Genomic DNA, 20,380 nt, shown 5'->3' with positions numbered 1-20,380 from the left:
CCCCCTCCCAGCTTCCTGTGCACCTCCAGCCTTCTCAGTCAGTAGAGCATGGGAAGCTGAAAAGTCCTTGGCTAGTGTAAACATTACCTAGGTAATGTTTAATTAACTCTATCCCTGCCGAAACCAGGACACTGACACAGGGGACAAAAGTTTCTTGGTGTCACTCCAAATTTCCGAGATTTACTCAAGAATCAATACAATCTTCTCTTTCTCCCTCTCTCTCTTCACCCTGCTCACCCGCTCTTGAGACCCATTCTGCCACCGGATCCAGAAGCCCACACCTGGAATGACTCGATCACGCTACCAGAAAGACCCAGGAGACAGCAATAGCCAAAAAGACATATTCTTATCTCCTACAGTAGGTAGCACTCAAAAAGTTGGTTTCTGCAAAAAAGTCATCCTAACTTTTCCTCTTCCTTTATCCTTGGAAGGGTAGCTATGGTCCATACAGGTTTCTGTTTTAAATCAGCAATACATTGAAAACTGTATACTTCATGGTGAAAAAAAGAAAACTCGTTTAGAATCAGTTATAGCAGTTATGACTTAAACACCGGTATATCACAACCTTAAGAACCAGCAGGGATGAATTCTGTAGCTCTACTGACAATTTCTAAACCACTTTAAAGAACTTATGATGAGAAAATAAGCAAAAAATAAAGATATTTAGAATAAATTAAAAAAAAAAAAATCACTGCATACAAACTGGTTTGGATCATGTGCTTGAACATCATGAAACAATCGCAACTTTCAAAGAAATCCAGAGCATCTACTTGCTGAAAGTGAGATGCCTTTAAAAATACAACCAATAGAGCATGAACATGTGGAGACCATTACTTCACTTAAATCACAGCAGTTTAGGCCTCTGAACTGAACTGAGGCACCATCTTAAGATGGTATGCATGCTACACTGAAAGAGTATAAAAATAGTAAGACTAGAAAAGCCATTGTTTCCAACCCTAAAGACTGTGAAAAAAATACAGTCATGAGTAAGAGAGAACTTCTTGATTCTCTTCTGGGTTTCTTAAGCTATTTGTGTGGAAAAGGTTGAATAGTTGGAAGGAGACAAAAAACCCATTGCTGAACGCTGCTGCCACTCTCTGGTACCATAATGGCTTTCACTTTGGATTTGTTAAAGCAACGAGGTCCAGTCAAACTAAAACCAGTATCTCCTGCTGTCAAGTAAGAAAGAAAATATCAATTTTTCTTGCGGTAACAGTCACTTGTCCTCTACAGTAAAAGTTAGAAGGTGAGAACTGCTTGCCCATCATTGAAAAATAACAAAGGAGAGAAACGTATTTCCTTATGGTTTATTTAAGAGTATCTTCAATGACAATAAACAGGACACAAGAAGGGTTAGCATTTGATAGATTTTTCTGAATTCTTCAATACCATTAGGAAAGTAGTAGGAACTCAAGTGCAAAAGCTCTTCTCAAATAAATGTAAACACAGAACTTAACTCAAACATACAAGAAATCCTCCCTCCCTCTCAGAAAGTCTACACAGACATACCCAAAACTTTTAGTTCACTCCTCTTTCTTCCCTTCAAAGAAAAACAACAGGCTGTACCACCTACTCAAGGACTCCATCTTCAAAAAGGAAAAGAAAAAAAAGCTATTTCACAGGGGATCATGATCCCAGAAAGAGCAGCTAAGAAAACTCAAGTGAGCAAGAAAATCTGTACTACCATATGGAACACGGCACGAGAGGAGGACAGGAGCACACGCACACTTGTCCTACTCAAGTACCACGGAGGACAGAGGAATTACAGCCAAAATATATCCTACAACACCCTAAAAGAAGACAATGTACCCAAGTGATGTATTTTACTTTACACAGTTTTAACACTCCTTTTCACTTTCAGATGGCAGTGGCAGAAGACCATAACAGATACCACATGGAAAGGAGGAGAAGAGATCCTCTTTCTTTTGTTATGCCGCAGACGTATCAGCGTGGGTGCCTCACACCCTCTTCTGCACTCCCAAATACCAAGAGCTGCACATTTTACAGGGGATGCAGGTGCACCTCTCCTCTTGCACAAAGAACACGCAGAGATGAGGACCCCCCTCCCCATTCCACTGACAGCGTAGCTTCTTCCAATGCATAAAATTTATTTGTAGCGTTTCAAGTTCCATGCTTCATGGTAGCTACAGAAACAGGAATGCTTTCTAATGTTACTACATTAATATTCTACTCCCAAACATTCTTAGTTGTGCCTTAAACCACATTTTCACAAGAAAAAGATATTTTTCTTAATTTGTACTGTATGCAAAGCACTTTAATATCATGCAAAAAGGGCCTGGAAAGTAAGAAGAGTAGTACAGCGGTTTGAAAATAAGCCTGGAATTAAGAAATCTGGGTTACAGCCTCTGCTCCGCCGCAGATCTCTGACATTGCGCTTACAGCTCCCCCACATTGCAGACTGCATCTTGACACTAGAGCATGAGCTACACACAGCTCGTAGCTACTACAGACGCCTGATGTAAATATCTGCATTTCAGTGAAATGGGCTGAGCAGGCAGATCTGTGTCCTTGTGGCCCAGTTTCTCTTTCTCCCCTGGGGAACACACAGCACTGGTTCCTCAAACAAGCAAACTGCGATTACATGCACTAAGTACTACTGAAACACTCAACGCTGTTAGCAGAGGTCATGTAAACACTTCAGACAAAGCAATGTATGAAGATGTGCTAGAAAACAAAGCTAAGCATACAGTTAATGCAACAGTATTAAACATACAGTACTTGTGAGATGCAGTGAAGTTTGGGTTCATGCTATAATAGATGAATAGAAAGCATGTGCAAGAACGTGTTTGGCAGTAAATCTTCCTCCATTAAGAGCTCTTGCAGATGAATACGCTTTCTTTGTGAAGAATTGCTTATTTTTTCTAGAAGAACGTTCTTCAGCACAGTTACATCAGACACAAACGTATATCCTTTTTAGGACTTGACATATTGTTTGAGTTTGAAGCTGAAGGATATTGTTTGTCTGGGTAGTTAATGAAAACATTGATTCTCTCTAACCCGTGTTATGGATTGCAGGAGAATTGTGGATTGCTACCGACAATGTAGAAGCGGAACCAAATTGGCCTATATCACAGACTAGAGAAGTTTTTCGTTTTAATTAAACAAAATTCAATTTCAACATTCTTGATTTGCCAAAGCTGTTCAAGCTTTGGCTTGAATCCATCTGCAATGCCAGTAGTTTGTCACAAAAGCTAAAGATCTTTCTCCAAGGCTACGACTGTGTCACTGTAGTGTCAGAGCATGTCAGAAGCCTTTTCTACTGCTTCAGCAAGCTCCTGCCCGACTTAGGCTTCCTAAAAATATGGGTGTGACTGGAAGTTGTTAAGTACATTCAAACCATGCTGCCCCATTGTTTTTTGCCCTTTTAATTTAGTTTAACTTGCACTCTATAGGAAAACTATTTTTTGCTAAAAACACTAGAAATTTGCACAGCCAAAACATACATGTTTATGAAGCCTGAGAGAGAGGTCACAAGTGGACTTGTGTCTTAGAAACCACAAAACATATTGAAAGAAGGACAAAGCTAGTATAGCTGGAAATCAGAAGCCTTTGTGAGATACTACAAGCTTATTCCTCCTGAAATGATATGACAATGTCTAACTAAAAGTATCCATTTTAGTTGTCATTTTGCTATTTGTCTGCTTAGATATGTAATACACATTTGCTGCCACCTTCAGCAGAATCAAGATGCTTTAGGGGGCGAAAAAACAGCCCATCTGGCTGAGCATTACACACCTTCTCACAGTCTAAACTCCAAAGATCTCATCTTTTCAACACAGCCAGTAGTAGCATGAAAACATTGCCAACCCATATTAAAAAGAAGAGTAACAGGAATACAGAGGTCTCAAAGCTCCACCATCCAACCGTCTGCTTAGATATGTAATACACATTTGCTGCCACCTTCAGCAGAATCAAGATGCTTTAGGGGGCGAAAAAACAGCCCATCTGGCTGAGCATTACACACCTTCTCACAGTCTAAACTCCAAAGATCTCATCTTTTCAACACAGCCAGTAGTAGCATGAAAACATTGCCAACCCATATTAAAAAGAAGAGTAACAGGAATACAGAGGTCTCAAAGCTCCAGTCCATCCAACCTGACTTCAGGAACCCTCAGCAGCACACACTGGGAATGTAGTTGCCAATTAAGTCTTTTTCTACACTTACAGTTCTCTGAAAAATGAGATTAATAACGCAGAGGTAGCCCAGAATCCAACAAGATGAGAGCAAGACAAAGGAATCACTCTGCTGCTGTATAAAACCTTACTATGCCCATACTTGGAGTGATGTGTGCAGTTCTGGTCTCCTCCACCTTCTGTTGCCCTTGGAAGGGCAACTAAAACAACGGAGGGGATGAAGCAGCTGTTCTCTGCAGAGACGCTAAGGCCAAGACTCTTCAGTTTGGAAAAGGCTGAAAGGAGATATGACTGAGGTCTGCAGAAGTCAGAAACGAGATGAATAACATAAATGCAAAACAGTTTTTCACCAAATCATGCACTACTAGAACTAGTGGCACTTGTCGAAACTAACAGGACATCAGTTTAAAAAGGGATAAAGCACACTTACACTTTAGGTAGTGAACTCCTGAACCTTGCTGCAGGATTTGAGGCTCACAGCATCAGCAGGTTCAAAAAAAGGACTTAAATGTATTCGCAGACAACAGGTCAAAACAAATACTGAAAGAAACTAGCTGGAACGTATTCTCCAACATCTCTAACTCAACAACTGCAGACACTAGGGAAATGTAGAGGCACTGGACACGAACAAGTGGCCAGGCCTGCATCATCTCTCTAACATTTGATATTGTCACTGTTGGAGACAAACTACCAGGCAGGAGGAACCATTAATCTGCGTCAACAGAGCATTTCTTTGGTCTTAGCCTCTGGAAGACTCCAGTAATTTAGACCACCTAAAGCTGAGTAATGTTTTGGAGGTGCTGGAGGTGATGTTACCTGACTCCTGCGCACGTACACACAAACATACACACAGAGTAAGTGCCAACATGGGGCCTTCCCTTCACCTTACCAGGATATTTCAGCATCCAAACCTACAGGAAGACAAGACAACCATGATCCATTCTTGCATAGTTCCAGGTGAAACCCCTGTGCTGTCAGGCAGCAGGAGGGGGGACAAGGGAAGAGTTACGGACTTTGGCGAAACAGTGCTTTGTACATCCCAGGGATGCGCTCACCAAGGACAAGACCGTATTAACACACCGTTACGTATTTTTCCAGCCTGTGACCCTAACCTGAAAGAATTGAACTCAATGGAAGTTTCAGGCTCAGTCAACTGCCACGTTCCAAGATTCCCAGCTGGCTCTGTCAGATGCACCAATTGGGAAATCTTCCCAGAATTAACACCTGTATTGGGAACCTCTTGTTTTCTTTAATTACCTGTTTTGGGAAAATACTGTAGAAACAAGCACCACTAAAAATATCATACTCATCATTTTGACCAGAAAAATTTACCTGTATTTACAGCCCTTTAGTCTGTTCTAGTTTAAAGCAGTAAAGGGACCACTTGCTATGCCAAAAGGGATAAATAATTCTACACAACAACAATGAATTTAAGCCTAACAGGTTTTTTCCCCCCTCCACCCACGTGAGTTTGCCTTAAATACCTGTAGATTATTTCTTTATGGACAGGATAAAAGTTTAAATCACAACCCAAGATCCAAATGGAGAAAAGCAACATCAGAGACTGCTTTTTCATTTATTTTACCAAAAGACCAGCGAGTTTCAGAAGTGTAAGGTTTTGTTTTTAGGACTTGGTTATTTCCAGTCATTATGGGAGTCTAGATTAATGGCTGAGGAACAGAAAAGAAGTGCATCCCATGACCATGTACTGTAGAACCATCAAAGAGCACTTAGAGAAAAGCAAACCCATTCTTTAATGGATGCAAATAGCAATATATAAATAAATAAGAGGAAGTGAAGCTGACAGAAATGAGTGTGCTATAAAAATGAGAACGCCTCTTCCAGATTTTTTTTAAAAAATCATATTAAACCTTTTCCCAGATAATAATTTACATTTTTGCCCACCATGGCTGTAACATATAAATTTCTGCAGCATATTCAAAAGCAGTATGAGTACTTACAACTTCTTACAGCCACCAGTAAGACCCTTCTGCTCATGTTCTTCTCAAGCCACTGCATCAACCAGATGAGCCCTCACTTTACCTACTTAAACCAAAACTAACTCACCACCTTCTCTCTACTCCAGTAATTCATTACCATGTATTTTACTCCTTCAAAACCACAACATTAAATCCTTCAAGTCTAGCAGCATCCGTAACTACAAAAAGGAGCGATGTCACTTAGAATCTGAAACATTACCTTGTACACCTGAATTTCCTACCTAAGCCCCTTGGTACATGAGCCATTTGTTTTTCTTGCTCTGCACAAAAAAAAAGCAAAGCAAGGAATACTTAATATTCTTGAGATTATGTAAGTTCCTGCTAACACTGCAGAAAAGTAAGCCAAGGGCATCTTTGCTTGTTTCAGTTCTATTAAAATGTGTGGCAAGGAAGAAAAGTCAACACACTGTTTGCCAAATAGAAAGGATCAAAATTGTTTGGGAAAGGAACTTTGCAGAAAGAACTTTGAAGGGGGAATTACAAAACAGGACAGGTTTATGAAACAATGATAAATATACATTAGCTTTTTAGAACTCCCTGAAAAGCAAAAGCATTCAAAACATATGATAAACAGGGGAAACATCAATTTAGAAACCGAGTACGTGCAGGTTATGAACTCAGTGGGGATCTCCAGTAGGGTTCCCTGATCAGTTCACTTGTTTTTTCATTTTCATTTTTCTAAATGAGAATCCGCCTCCCCTGTAAGATACCTGTAATTTGTACTTGGCAGCTGGATGGCTGCATATGCCTGTCTCATTAGCAAGAGCTCAATAGGATTAGAATAATTCCAACTGGATGTTAGCCTGTTAAGAGACATTTTTATGCTACAGTAAAACAGAAATTCGTTGAGCCAAATCTCATTGACTTTTGATTTTACATAGTTGAAAATACAGATTACACAAATGCAAAATGCTTAATTCACTGGAGTCACTTCCACATACGCAAGACAGGATAGAGGAGATGATCAGACACAGTCCTGAAATGTTTTTACCATGGCATGTACTGCATATTTCATACAAGAACAAAAAACAAACCCACAAACCTTGCTACTTCCCCTGAGGTCAGTGAATTTACACTGGAATTAGATTAATAAAAAAAGTCCATAGGGACTATTCATTTCAGTAGAATTTGATCTGTAGATCACAAGCATTTTTCATCTCCGCTTTCCAGCATCCAACTCAAGTAACTAGCACAGGGAGGAGGTGGAAAGACTTTTACAGGAGTCCTGAAGCACTGTCATTCTGCAAGACGCCTAAAGCTTTAAACTGCTTGCTACAACAGTTCACATCAAAGACAGGAATATCTAGTTTCCACAGGTAAATGCATAAGAAAATGTATTCGCATTGACCAAATATAATTACCATCTCTATCATTTCCGCAAGAGGCTGCACCTTTCTAGAAAACTGAACAAACTCCACAGCTCCTGCAGAGTCCTGCTCCCTCAGCACCACAGATGAAGGAACAAAGTGTGTCAGACATGTTGGCACAACTAGGACCCAAAAGTATGGTTGAATCTACCCTCACCTGTTGCTTTACAGCAGTTCAACAGACTGTAGCCATCAAAAGCTAAAGAGTAATTCAAAACACTGGGAGGCAAGATTTCTGACTTACAGATGCTTACCTATAAATGCTTGTTGTGGCATGGGAAGCTGAAAAGTCCTTGACTAGTGTAAGCACTACCTAGCAACAACTAAAACATCAGTGCATTATCAACTTTGTTCTCCTCCTAAATCCAAAACACAGCATTGTACCAGCTACTAGGAAGGAAATTAACTCTATCCCTGCTGAAACCGGGACAATGCTCAACATGGTATTTGGAAGCAGTTGGAAAACCCACTTGAGTCGTTAAAACTTTTTTCTCCCCACAGACCTAAGAGTCTCAGCGTTTTCTTCTGAGCTGCAAAATGAAACGCTTCTCTCACTAAAACACTAAGGAGCTTTGAGAAAGTCACACAATGTCTCATTTTTATAATGCAGAAAATGCTACAGACTATAGCTACTACTTACCATAGTAAATACATACAGTGCTTTGAAAATGCAACACATTAAGTAGGGATAAAAGAAACTTTTCTCTGAGAGCCAGTGTAATTAATCCAGTCCCAGCAACAACTAACACTGACAGACTCCATACACTATACAACAAGTTATTCTCACACTACGGACTTAGTGTTGGCTATTTCTTTGTGGACCTATCCAAGATCCGCAGGTGCCTGGACTGTAGAACTACCACACAATCTCATCTCCTCTGTAAATTTACTCCTACAGTGCGATGCATTAATTTGAGGAGGAAGGAGAGAAAAAAAAAAGAAAAAGGCCAACTCTCCAGCATTCAAACAACACAAGAAAAACAACAGACAGATGATGTAAAAGGACAGAAAACAAGCCATAATTTCTTCACAAACTAATAAATTTCTTTCACTGTTGTGAATTGAAAGAACATGATGTTTACTAAGCTATTCAACAGCAGAAGAAAACAAACACCATTGTACTACGCATCATGTGACACAACAGATAACTACAGGAGTACAGAAATGCTATACAGAGATGATCAGCTGCAAAACTATGAAGCAATTCACCTCCCTTCGTAACACGCTATTGTTGAGCTTCAGATGCACTCCAGCCCCAAAACAGGATTTAACATCACAGCTCCCAGCACCACAGAAAGCACACCACCCGCAGACTAATCTTTATTCTGTGTAACACCCATGTTCGCACAAATGTGCCCAGCTTACCCGCGCCAACAAACTACTACAAAATAGGCTTTGATGCAAATGAAATGCACAACGGACTTCTTTGCTCAGTCCCCAGATCAACAAGCTTAGCGCAAACTGAGAACAGCCACAAGGGCAGTTACTAAGAAATGCTTTTTCTGGGGCATCCTGTGACACTCAGTAGGAAAAGCCTTTGCAAAGCCAGCAACAGGCATCATTGCAGGTACTTTAGGCAGCCGCAGTGCCAAAGAGCTCAGGCTGGCGATACGTGCTGCTGAACCACAAAGCTTCAAGGCAACTGAGTATTTTGTTCACGTACAGAGACATGTACAGCAAATGTGGAAAAATTTGGGTTCCTAAAGAAATCCGCTCATGTTCCTCTCAAAGGGATGCATGAATGAATGAGTATCCTCCATCTGCATTTTCAAATTTATTTTCCTGCTTGACAGTGAAGATTTAGTTTTAGCCTATGCCGTCCAACTAGCATACCTCAGTCTGAAGCATCAGAGAAGCAACTCTGCTTTATTTTCCCCTCTCTTTTATTCTACAAGGGCCAATAACAAAAACAGGTCAGTCAGAGACAAATCCATGAATTTCTCAGCTCCAGATGCCCACAGTCCAACACCGTTTTGTTTTGCAATGTGCTGAATGCCCTTACAGGGGACACAACCTCTCAGTCTTCTGAACCTGAATTCAGGGTGCAATCCACACCACTCCCGCTCCATCTAGTACCCTGTCGCTGCATTTCCTTCACTAGAGTTTTTTCTACCAAATCCTGTATTTAGTTGCCTCCTTACCCCCATATTTTGCACTGTGGCAAGAGGAAGTTAACATTAAACTTTAAGATTATCCATTTACAGGCAGCAACCTCAACAGCTCCAGCAGGAATCAGGTTTGAGACTCAACAAGAATTTCTGTTTACACTGACAAGTCTCGTATTTCCCCACACAGCCTGTATTGTCAAGGGCTTTAGTCTGTTTTCCAGGGCAGATGAGTAATTTCTTTTGCCAGCCCACTGTTAGCTTCCTACCTGCCCAATAAAACGGCAAAAGAATTAGATTGTCAATTTTAAGAGAAAACTGTTAACGTTAATGAATAATAAATGTTTCATTTCTGCAAATTTGCTTTTTCTGATGCCTCCAGCTAGGCTGGGTGGATAACTGCCTGCCTATTTTACCTACCCGAAGGACAGCCCTGTTAAGTATGATTACTGCTAAGCTATGGATAGTAAACAGAGTCTTAATTACCAATTTCTTGACTAGAGAATTTGTTTCACAGGAAGAACATTGTTGTAACAGTATGTGAGCATCATGCTTCTGTGGATTTTTTTATTAAACGAAAGTGAAAGAACAGATACTATGTGCCAAATGTAAATATGCGTCTTAGAAAATTAATGCTAAGTTAGCACCTGCAACACGCTAGACAATTCTTGCAGGAGAGGAGTGTTGAAGTCCCCGCTGCTTTTGACCACTGCTGTAGGTGTTCAGCATCTGCATATCCCTGTAGAGCCCCTCTTCCTCTGCTCCTCAATATTAGAGCAGACATATACAAATATTTGTGGTTAAAGGCAGAAAAAGAATATTACATGATGCACAGGTGCAGCTTGGAAATCCAGGAAGAATCTTCCATTACTTCTGGATCAGGTTTCTTTAAGTATGCAAGTCACTTGCCTTCACTCAGTGTCGCTTATTCAAATGAAAACATTCATTAAAGACCATGGGAAACACCAACACAAAAAAAAAGGCAAGCTAAATCAAATTGAAATGTTTCTCATCTGATCAGGAAAATGAACATTTTAGTGAAGTGTAATTGAACAGAGTGCTGAACCACTGGGGGGATCAAACAAAGCTCCACTTTTAACAGCAATCCACAGTAAACTTTCTGCCACCTGTTTCTACAGCACTCTGCACCATACCCTATGCCTTGTTAAGCCTCCCAGTTCTTAGCTCTGATAATACAGACAGCTTGCAGTATCAACTGCACACAACACAGCTTGGCTTGAAGCTTGTCTTGGTGAAAGCTAGGGCTACGTTTAGAAGTGTGGCCAACTTACGGGACTCACTTATGTTGTAACCTTTTCCTCCAGTAAAAACAACGCCAGAAATCTGTTCAACAGAAGAAGCTTCTTGAGTACACGCTGCAGCCTTGGGCAAGATTCAAAGTTTAAGGGATACGCTATGATCCATCTCTGCCGAAGAAATCGGGCGAGGTTTTCAATGTTTTACAGTTTGGATAACAGTTAAACAATAATTCTTACTGTGTCTTTGAAATCTGCAGATAAAGAGTGCTGGGTAGGTACTACATATCAATATTATAAAAATGTATTCTCCTGAATACATTTCACAACTTATCATATATACTTGCATCACTCCGGACAATAAAGTTAATAGTACAGCACTAAGATTATTGAAATTACCCTTCAGGAAGGAAAATTAGAGAAGGGGGGTTTATCTATTTATTTATTCTCCATTTTACACCATACCAAGGACCTAAAACACAAACCAGAATACAACAAGCCTCTGTAAGGTACAGGAAAAAAAATGAAAATCGAAGCACGGCCTGAGCCAACACAGACAATTTTTGACCAACAAAGGATTTGTGGAGTTAAACGAAGAAAGCAGTTGCTAGAAGCAACAAATAATCATTTAAGCAGACCACTGTGGATGTCTACAAAGACCCGTCTCCTCTCTGCAGGAAATAGCTGCAATGTGCCAAGGAGACTTCAGTATTAAAAAGGGGAAGGAAAAAAAAAAAAGCAGAGTAAAAAGAAACCCATTAGAATCTAGCTACTTTTCATAAGGCACCTCTTGCTGATGACCGTGGCCACACACCAATTACAGTATTTGCTTTCTCGTTTTGGTTTAAACCGTTGTGATCATTACTAGACATTTATAGTGCACTAACACCCAAAGGCCAACCACACAGCCGCCCCATTGAGAGACACCGCTCAGACGCACAGACCAACGGCGCAAGCTCTTTGTGGCAGGAAATCTAATAGACAAGAAACAACAACAGGTGAATAAAAGATAAGAGGCCAGGATGCGAGGGAAAGGGAACAAAATAACCGAGATGAGAGAGAGCATCTGTCCGCATCTCAGCTGTCCAGCAGAAGCAACTGTAACCAGACAGTTACTCTGACACTGTCAGGTTGCAAATTATCCCAGGAATTGCAGCAGTGTGTCTGAAGTGCAAGTTGGTGGGAGGATCAAGTGTTGACTTCACAGATGCATGGAAGATGCATATAAGTGCTCTGCAAGAAGAAATACTGTATGATAAAATGCACTAATTTGCTAGTACCTTTTCCTCCCCAAAAAGCTGTAGAGGGAAACAGAACATTACACAATGGGTCTGACCCTGATAATTTCAAGGACTGGGCCTTGTAGTGAAAATGTCAAGCAACACCTAAGCTCAAACATGCATTTTGACAATGTTTATTGGAGGCACCTTACTAGTATTTAAGCCTCTGAGTTAATCAGAATAGAATACATTAAGTGAGGAAACAAAATCTGGTCCTTTCTGAAAATCAGGGTTTGGTTGGTTTTTTTTTTCCCTAAGCCTTATTTTTATGGGTGTAAAAAAAAAAAATTGTATGGGAAAAGAGCCTGTAGAACAGTTCCATTTTGACAATGTTTATTGGAGGCACCTTACTAGTATTTAAGCCTCTGAGTTAATCAGAATAGAATACATTAAGTGAGGAAACAAAATCTGGTCCTTTCTGAAAATCAGGGTTTGGTTGGTTTTTTTTTTCCCTAAGCCTTATTTTTATGGGTGTAAAAAAAAAAACTTGTATGGGAAAAGAGCCTGTCTAGAGCAGTTCAGCAGGTTTTCTTCCTCCCGACTGCTGTGCCACAGTCTGTGTGCCAGCCTGTGAGACCTTACAAGCAGCTGCGTTTCAACAGGGCACAAGGAAAATGTTTTGTAAAGCACCCTAGGACAAGAACAACTGTACTTCAGCACACTGTCTACACTGCTCTACAAATTTCCAGAGGTTCATTAAACTAAATGGACTTATTTGAATTTTATAATTGAAAACTGTTGTCTTAAAGACAATTCCCAAATGGGGTGATCTACAGCTTCCAGCACTATTTAACCTGAAAGCATATAATCTGATAATACATGTTTCGAAACCTCTGCAGAGTCTCATTGAAACCATTGCAAAAGTTGGTTCCTTATGAAACAAAGCCAGCCAGGGAAAAAAAAAAAAATCCAAAAGGTATTTAACAATTTAATTAGGTAGCAACATGCTGAATGCCTTCTCATTATTTTCACAGGTTAGTTGATTGTTCCTATGAAATTCTGGATTTGAAGATATACATCGAAACGTTCAGGAGACAAACTACTCCCTTCATGGAGACAATGAGGTGCTGGAAAGAAGGTAGTCAAAAAATTGCACCGTACAAGTCAATAGGCATGGGAAATGGGGTATCACTGTAAACTGACTATAAAATTATAAAGGCTCTTCCCCTTAAAAAAAAAAGTGAAATCCTGAGGCCAGCACGCTCCATCCTCATCAAAGGGAATACAAGGTACCCAGCCTCCAGATGACTAGATCTCCATTGTGCAAACAAAGAAATAACTCACTCCTTCCCTACAAGAAAGAACAGAACCGAGTCTCTTCAAAATGCTGTTAAACCTACAAAGTAAACAGAGCATTATAAAACATCTTCCTCCCCTACTTACATTCCATTAATCTTTCATGCCACTTACAGTTGGTTAGAGCATTTTCAACAGCAGCTGATGATCTCTTTATCATTGAGGACTTGCAGATGTATGCATGATAGCTGCAGTGAAAAGGCTGAGTGGCCTACAGCCACCTAAATAAATATCATCAGAGAGTTCTTTATTTTGCTAAATTAACCAACCCTTAATCAAATTTCACCACACCAATACAAACGATGCAGGTATAGCTAGTGATCAGCTGTCTTCTGAAAGACTGGACTGCAGACATTTAAGATGATGACTTCAACAGAAGTCACACTCCTTCAGATGTCTCCAACAGCAGCACGTTAAGATGAAAAAACAATCCCGCACACAGGCAAAACTCTAATGACACCAGCGGCACGCTGTTTTCCAGCTTGGAAAAGGGATGCAGACAGCAGACAGACCCATGAGATGCCAGTTATGCTGCCAGGCGCAAGCAGAGCGACTCAGCTACCCCTCCACTGTATGAGAACCTGTCCAGGACTCTCTCCGTGTGCAGGAGACCACAGGTACCAACTCTCTACCTTTTTTTTGTAATTAACTTTAGATGCAAAAAGCCAACACAGCTATTACATGAATTACCACATTCCCAGGAGAAAAACAAAGTCCTAAGGATCAGTATTTTCAAATCTGCGAGAGCAGAGGCTAGATAATGCTACTCGGACCTGCCACCTGGATGATTAAAAGATTGAGTATTGACGGAGCCATTGGCCACCTTGTGCTATGAACCCATCCTTGAAATCACACCGCATCAGAACAGCAGCCCTGTATGAATCAGCAAGAGGCTTTGGAAAATTCATTATTAACCTGAAGGTTTCAGTACTACACTGGAATGAAGAGCCGTTGGAGGCAACGTCTTCGCAAGAGTTGAAGCCACAGAACTTGTAATCATTTATCAACAAAACCGACTATTTCTGCTTCCTAGTTTTGTAAGGGTAGGCTAAACTCCAACTCAGCACAGTGCATTGTCTAAAGCTAAAATAAGAGCTGAAAAATAAAGCACCTTGAGCTTTTAACGAGGCATAGTCACACATATGGTCCTTTCGCATATGGTTGTGTATTCACATATGCCCCCTCACCCATTATTGCTATTAAATGTAACCAGGTATCTGTATCAAGCTACAACCCAACACTTGCCAAATATGCATACATTTTATACAAGTGCCTCAAGATCATTTCAGGAAAATTTATAGTTTAAAACCATACTCTGCCATACACAATTTATTCTCAATGCATTTCTGAGCTACTTGTCTTGTAGAAGAACCTCTACCTTTATAACACTGGAAAACACCATTAGCAATAAAAGTGGTTTTAAGAGACCGTTACAGTACATTCAGATCAGAGTAACTCGGCTTTATTTCTTGTAGCAGCTATTTCCCAAATGTAACAACGAGGGCAACAGCTATACATCCATCTTTCTCACTCTACATCACAAACTGGGATATCAGTTCTATTGCTTTAGACAGAAAGAGGAGACCAAAGGCCAGGTCATTAGTAAGAATCCATTTAACGAAGTTCACTGTAAACGTAATGAAAATAAGGGCCAAAAAGCATCAAAAAGAAAAAGAATTCCACTTGTGAAAAATAAAATATGTTCAAGGTTTTTTGCCTGTAATTTCAACTTCTGCAGACATCAAAGTAGGAAACGCACTATAACTTGCCTCACGTGTAGTTCTCCTTGACATCTGTCGTATGTGTTTGCCTCTGTGAAAGCTTAGCACAACGATTTCAATAAGGTCTTATGCAGTCAGCTGCTGAAGTTTGTTTTCTCCCAATTAAAGCAGCTATTAAAGGCCAGTTTTAAAAAATAGCAACCTTTAATTGGAAAGAAAAATGCCTAACAATAAATAAAAGGCAGACACATTCACCAATTAAAAATCTGACAAGATCTCTCAAAAAAATAGCATTTCCTAAATGCCAGGTTGCTTGTTTCAGAGTACAAAAAGCTGCTTCAACCAGCTACCAACAAAACAAAAGGTTAAGAAAAATCAATACCCATACACGTTTGTCCTCTGAAAGATTAAAAAAAAATATTCCCCAAGTTGTCCTCCAACAGATGAGCAGAATTTTCCCCATTCTCTGCACTATTTTTTAAAAAGACATTGCCAAAGCCCATGTGATCAGTACTGGACTTCTACAACAAAAGCTCCTGGTCTCCAGTGACAACACTTTGACCTTACAAAGTACCTTTTATTTAAGGAACTTGAAGGATCCTCCTCATACATGAAGGAATTAGCACATACTTTGAAAGTGGGTGCGCTGAGGCATGAGTCGCAAGTGCTGCACTTTCGACCACCCAGCAGAAGCACGGGGACAGAAGCTGTAAAGCCACAAAATCCAATATCCCACTCTAGAAGTCACAATCCCAGGAGCTATGTCTTCTTGTAGCAAATAATGGTCATTTCTTCTCAGCAATGTGAGGACAAGGGCAAATTGAAGATACTCTCATATCCCCTAAAGGCACAGGGAAAAGAAGGAAGGCTCCCTTGAGCCTCAACAAAGGTGGGGGATTTTAATAGCAGACTTTGCAAACATGCATTAAGCTTCCCAAACACTCTTAACTTCTAAAAGATTTATTGTTATGAATATACCTACCCTCCAAAACCTCTATTTCTCCTTTAGAAGAAACAAGAGGGAAACTGTGCCCATGCATTCAGTGTAACCCAGCAGCAGCACTGCTGAGGGTATGACTACACTACCTCATAACTCAGCTCCCCGGTAGCTCCTGGCTCTTTTTGAACGGATCAATCCTGTCCTGGGGCAGTGCTGCACATCGTTCACTCCTGACAGCGTTCCTACAGGCAGGACAGGCAAGGCACCAGGTACCGCGCTCCATCCACCAAATACAGTTTTTTAATATCCCAGGAGGTCTGGTGCCCTCGTGGCTCCTGTAACGCTGGGCAGGAAACACAACTGCAGCATAACACTATAAAACATCCTACCTGTGGGCTGCAAGACAGGTTTTACGTTGGTAAACAATCTGAACTGCTGTTCATAGATATGTACAGGTGTTGGAACCAATGAGATACCACAAGGATCCCAAGACGAGACCCGAGCTGGGTGGTTTGCTATGTGGACACGGGCCAGTCTGCTCAAGTCGGGGCTACGGGGCAGCACGGACACCAGACATCTGTACCACGTGGCTTGGGAGCCAGAAATCGCCCCTCTGAGCCAGACAACCTTGGGTTATCGTCATCAACAGATCCTGGTTCAGCTCAAACACCAGGATTTTATTTTCAGTTTTGTACTCAACTACTGAGCAGCACATCTCCTTCCACTTGGGAAACAACTTCTTCCAAATTAGTCCATACTTGAGGCTGCCTTTATTCTCTGTTCTTGGCAACAATCGGAAAACCAAGGTGAATTCGATCAGTACACGAATCCTCCTACAGGAAACAACTCCTGAAGAACAAATGTGTTCCCCAACACAACAGGAAAAACTGACACTTCACAGGGACAGAAAAGAGATCAAAAGTGGGATGGTCTTTCCTGTTGGGTCTTCTTTCATCTCAGAGTTTTCTGCATTCAGAGCTGCTGAAAAGCAACACCGTAGAGACTAGGGACAACCCAAAATTTCCAAACTATACCGAGACCGTGATGAATAACGCTGATAAAACCTACACCGCTACACTGACATTTATGCAATTAACTTTCCCGAAGCAGTAGCACCCTGATTTTAGACCAGAGCCCCAGCTCCCATAAAATACCATCTCTCACTTGATTTCAGTGCTGTTACAACACATTAAACTTTGTCAAGGATCTGGCCCCAAATACTCTCCCTGAAAGTGAGACACTTATTCTCCTGGGAAGTCCAGTGAAATAAGTACAAGAATCCCTAAATCTGGTATCAGAGGAAAGTAAATTATTCAGTCTCTTGCAACAGGGCACTACCGAGCTTGAGCAAATATCAAAAATTATCCCTTCGTTAATAAAATCATTTATATTTATAAAAGGCCTTTCAGCTTCACATTTCAAAGCATTTTATAGACAATGACACTAAATAGATTTTGCAGACCTAAATAATGTTTATTTTTGAAAGACATAACCGTCTTTGCTATAACCAAGTAAAATATCATAATATTTGAAGAAGCTCCTCTGGTTTTGTTTGTTTACAGCAGAAGAATGTAGTCAAAGTTTCGCTACTTTTCATGCGCTGCCTCCTTTTATGGGCCTTTCACACAGCAACAAGAGAGAAATAAATAACCTTCTCAATAAACAGGGAAATGCAAGTGTAAAACCACAAGGATTGGCAGAAGACTCTATACATAAGTGTTTTGGAAATAAAGCTATCAAGAAAAGGAAACTTTGCTACATTTCAAACCAATAGCCTACTGTTAAGATTTGTAATGTTTTTCTGAAGCTGAGTATAAGAAAGATACGTTTAACCCACCCAGGTCTAAATCTGTTTGCAATGGTATTTTATGAGCATAAAAACCAGCAATAAATTTCACCTGTTGCTTAGCGAGTTCATCCTCACCTGAGCTACTATACAAAAACAACACACAGAAGAAAGTGATCTAAATTCCTTTCCATGCTATTGGCTTTTTGTACTTGGCTAACCCCAAGAAACGTGAATATTATTAACAAAAAGCTTTTTTCTTCCTTTGAAATCACTTCTACTTTCAGGTTTTCATGGTCTGGCTCAACATGACACTTCAAGCTCTGCAAAGAATCTCTACATCCAAACCGAGTTCTAATTAAATTCTGGAGGTTTAGTTATCAGGCTGTTCTATTGAATAATTTTAATTTCATAAAGTCAATAACCTCAATGTTGTGTCTAAATACTGGACCTAAACTAGCCAAGGTATCAGTGCCTGTAAGCCAAAGATTATTAGACAAACTTGATTTCTTATTTGGAGAACACAGTAACATGAACTCACTCTCATTTTATATTATAAATGAAATAACAAGTCCAGGTTTATTAAAATAGAGATGCAAGAGGAGGCCCTTAAAATACTCTTGGAAATTATAGGAAACATGAAAAAAAAAGGGACAGTTACTACAGGAAATGATGCAGCAATCAATGCACATATATTATTCATTCTTCCACTGTCTACAAATTGCTGTATTTTCTGTAAATTAAGGTTGTCTACCTACAACTTACCACGTTTGCCTCTCCAACTTATTCAAACTTGAGACTGATAAAGAAACACTAAGCACAACACACTTTAAATCCACACTGTTCATCCTTGTCCCAAATATAAGGTATAAGTGCCCCGTAAAAACCCAAGATCCAGGTGAGAAGCCTGATTTTTTTTTTCAGGTTTTCACAACTAAGCATGTATTTATTATGCAAAGAGTCCATGCAACCTCATGAACAAATTGCACCCATGAGCGTGTGTAGGCCTGGATATAAAATTTGCAGGAACACCACACATCTTAATAGTCACAGATTTGGGTATTAGTTTCCCATCCCTTTCTCTTTCAATATTTGTCATATACAAAATGAAAAGTCACCAAAGTACACTACTACCACTGTCATACCTCATGTTTATATGAGGTCATACCAATGTATACTTTTCTCCATCTGCATATAAATATATACACATGCAACTCCAACCTAAACAAGTCTGGTTTTGTAACAGTTTTTCTTACAAAACTAATGAACCACATACACTTGAAACTGAAAAGTCAGGCACCGCAGCCTGTGTCAAACATCACCTTTCATTCATTGTTCAGTGTGACTCTTTGTTACCTATTACCATACAATTCAGAAACTTAAGTCACAACCCCGGAAAGGCTAAGCAGTTCCGTGAACCAGCTGCTTTGTTTGGAGTCACCATCTACCTCAAGTTCTGCATGATCTGAAAGACCAGTTTTCAGAATAATGAAGAACAGAACTTCATCCTAAACATTATCATTCATAGAGGATTTTAAAACCATAACATGTCCTCGATACAGAGCTATTGCTACAATAACTCCTCCAAAGTAATAGAATGACTATAGTTTCTGGCAAAGACACTGAAGTAGAAACCAAAGTTTGAAAGTTCACTGCAACTCACAATATCATACTGATATGACTGCTTGCTGCCCACACCCACTTTAAAGGGTGTGCATAAGGCCAATATTTAAAAACTTCAGCGTGGGCAATCAGCTGCCAACCTACTGATTATAAGCAACGTAGAAGAGATTTACAAGCAGCTGAAGAAGGCAGAGGGAAACCAGTGGAGTGAATTCAGGACCTTGCTTAGCTCCAAGTATATCACAGAATCATCCTTTAGCAGAGGAGATGAGAGGGCAGGAATAAGGGCAGACAAAATCAATAGTCTAAACACGACTAGACACAATCGCTTTCTCTTCATGCCCCGCAAGATAGTTAGACTCAGAAGAAGTAGCACTTTTCCCGCTATCGCATCCTAAACCAGGATGGAGTCTGCACACAGGACTTCCTAGTGCTACAGCTTTTCCAACCAGCCATATTTTACTCAGCGCTGCTGTGTGTTTGTGGATGGGGGTCAACTATGGACTCTACAGCAATAAGAAGATGGTGCCTTGACCCTCCCTGTGTGGCATAAAGCTAGTGCTAACTGCAGGGCTTACTCCTCTGACCCCAGGACACAGCAAAGCAAGGGGAACAGAAGGGAGTGAGCCGGGCAGGGTGGGAGGATGGCGGGACACCCCTCAGGGGAAGGCCCGCTCCAGCACTGAGGCCTCCCCACCGCTGTCAGAGCCCTGGAAGGACCCGAGGCTCTGGAGACCCGGCCCGGGGAGGCCCCCACAGCACGGCAGGGCCCGCACACGCCCCTGGGTCGGCACCCCCAGGGGCCCACGCAGCGCCCAGGAGCGGCCCTGCGGGCGGTACGGGAGGCTGCG

General features: G+C 40.7%; 1 protein-coding gene across 1 annotated transcript in view; it reads right to left on the bottom strand.

Annotated features, from left to right (window-relative positions):
• The window catches only part of EXOC4 (exocyst complex component 4), a 431,485-nt gene that overhangs the window by 404,607 nt on the left and 6,498 nt on the right, over positions 1 to 20,380 (bottom strand). The window contains exon 2 of the mRNA XM_009290434.1: positions 238 to 300. Within this exon, the coding sequence (XP_009288709.1) occupies positions 238 to 300 (63 nt within the window). The remainder of the gene's footprint in view (positions 1 to 237; positions 301 to 20,380) is intronic.

The sequence above is a fragment of the Aptenodytes forsteri genome, unplaced genomic scaffold (assembly GCF_000699145.1).
Source record: "Aptenodytes forsteri isolate BGI_AS27 unplaced genomic scaffold, ASM69914v1 Scaffold173, whole genome shotgun sequence".
Classification (NCBI taxonomy): Eukaryota; Metazoa; Chordata; class Aves; order Sphenisciformes; family Spheniscidae; genus Aptenodytes; species Aptenodytes forsteri.
This window is presented reverse-complemented; position numbering and strand designations above follow the sequence as displayed.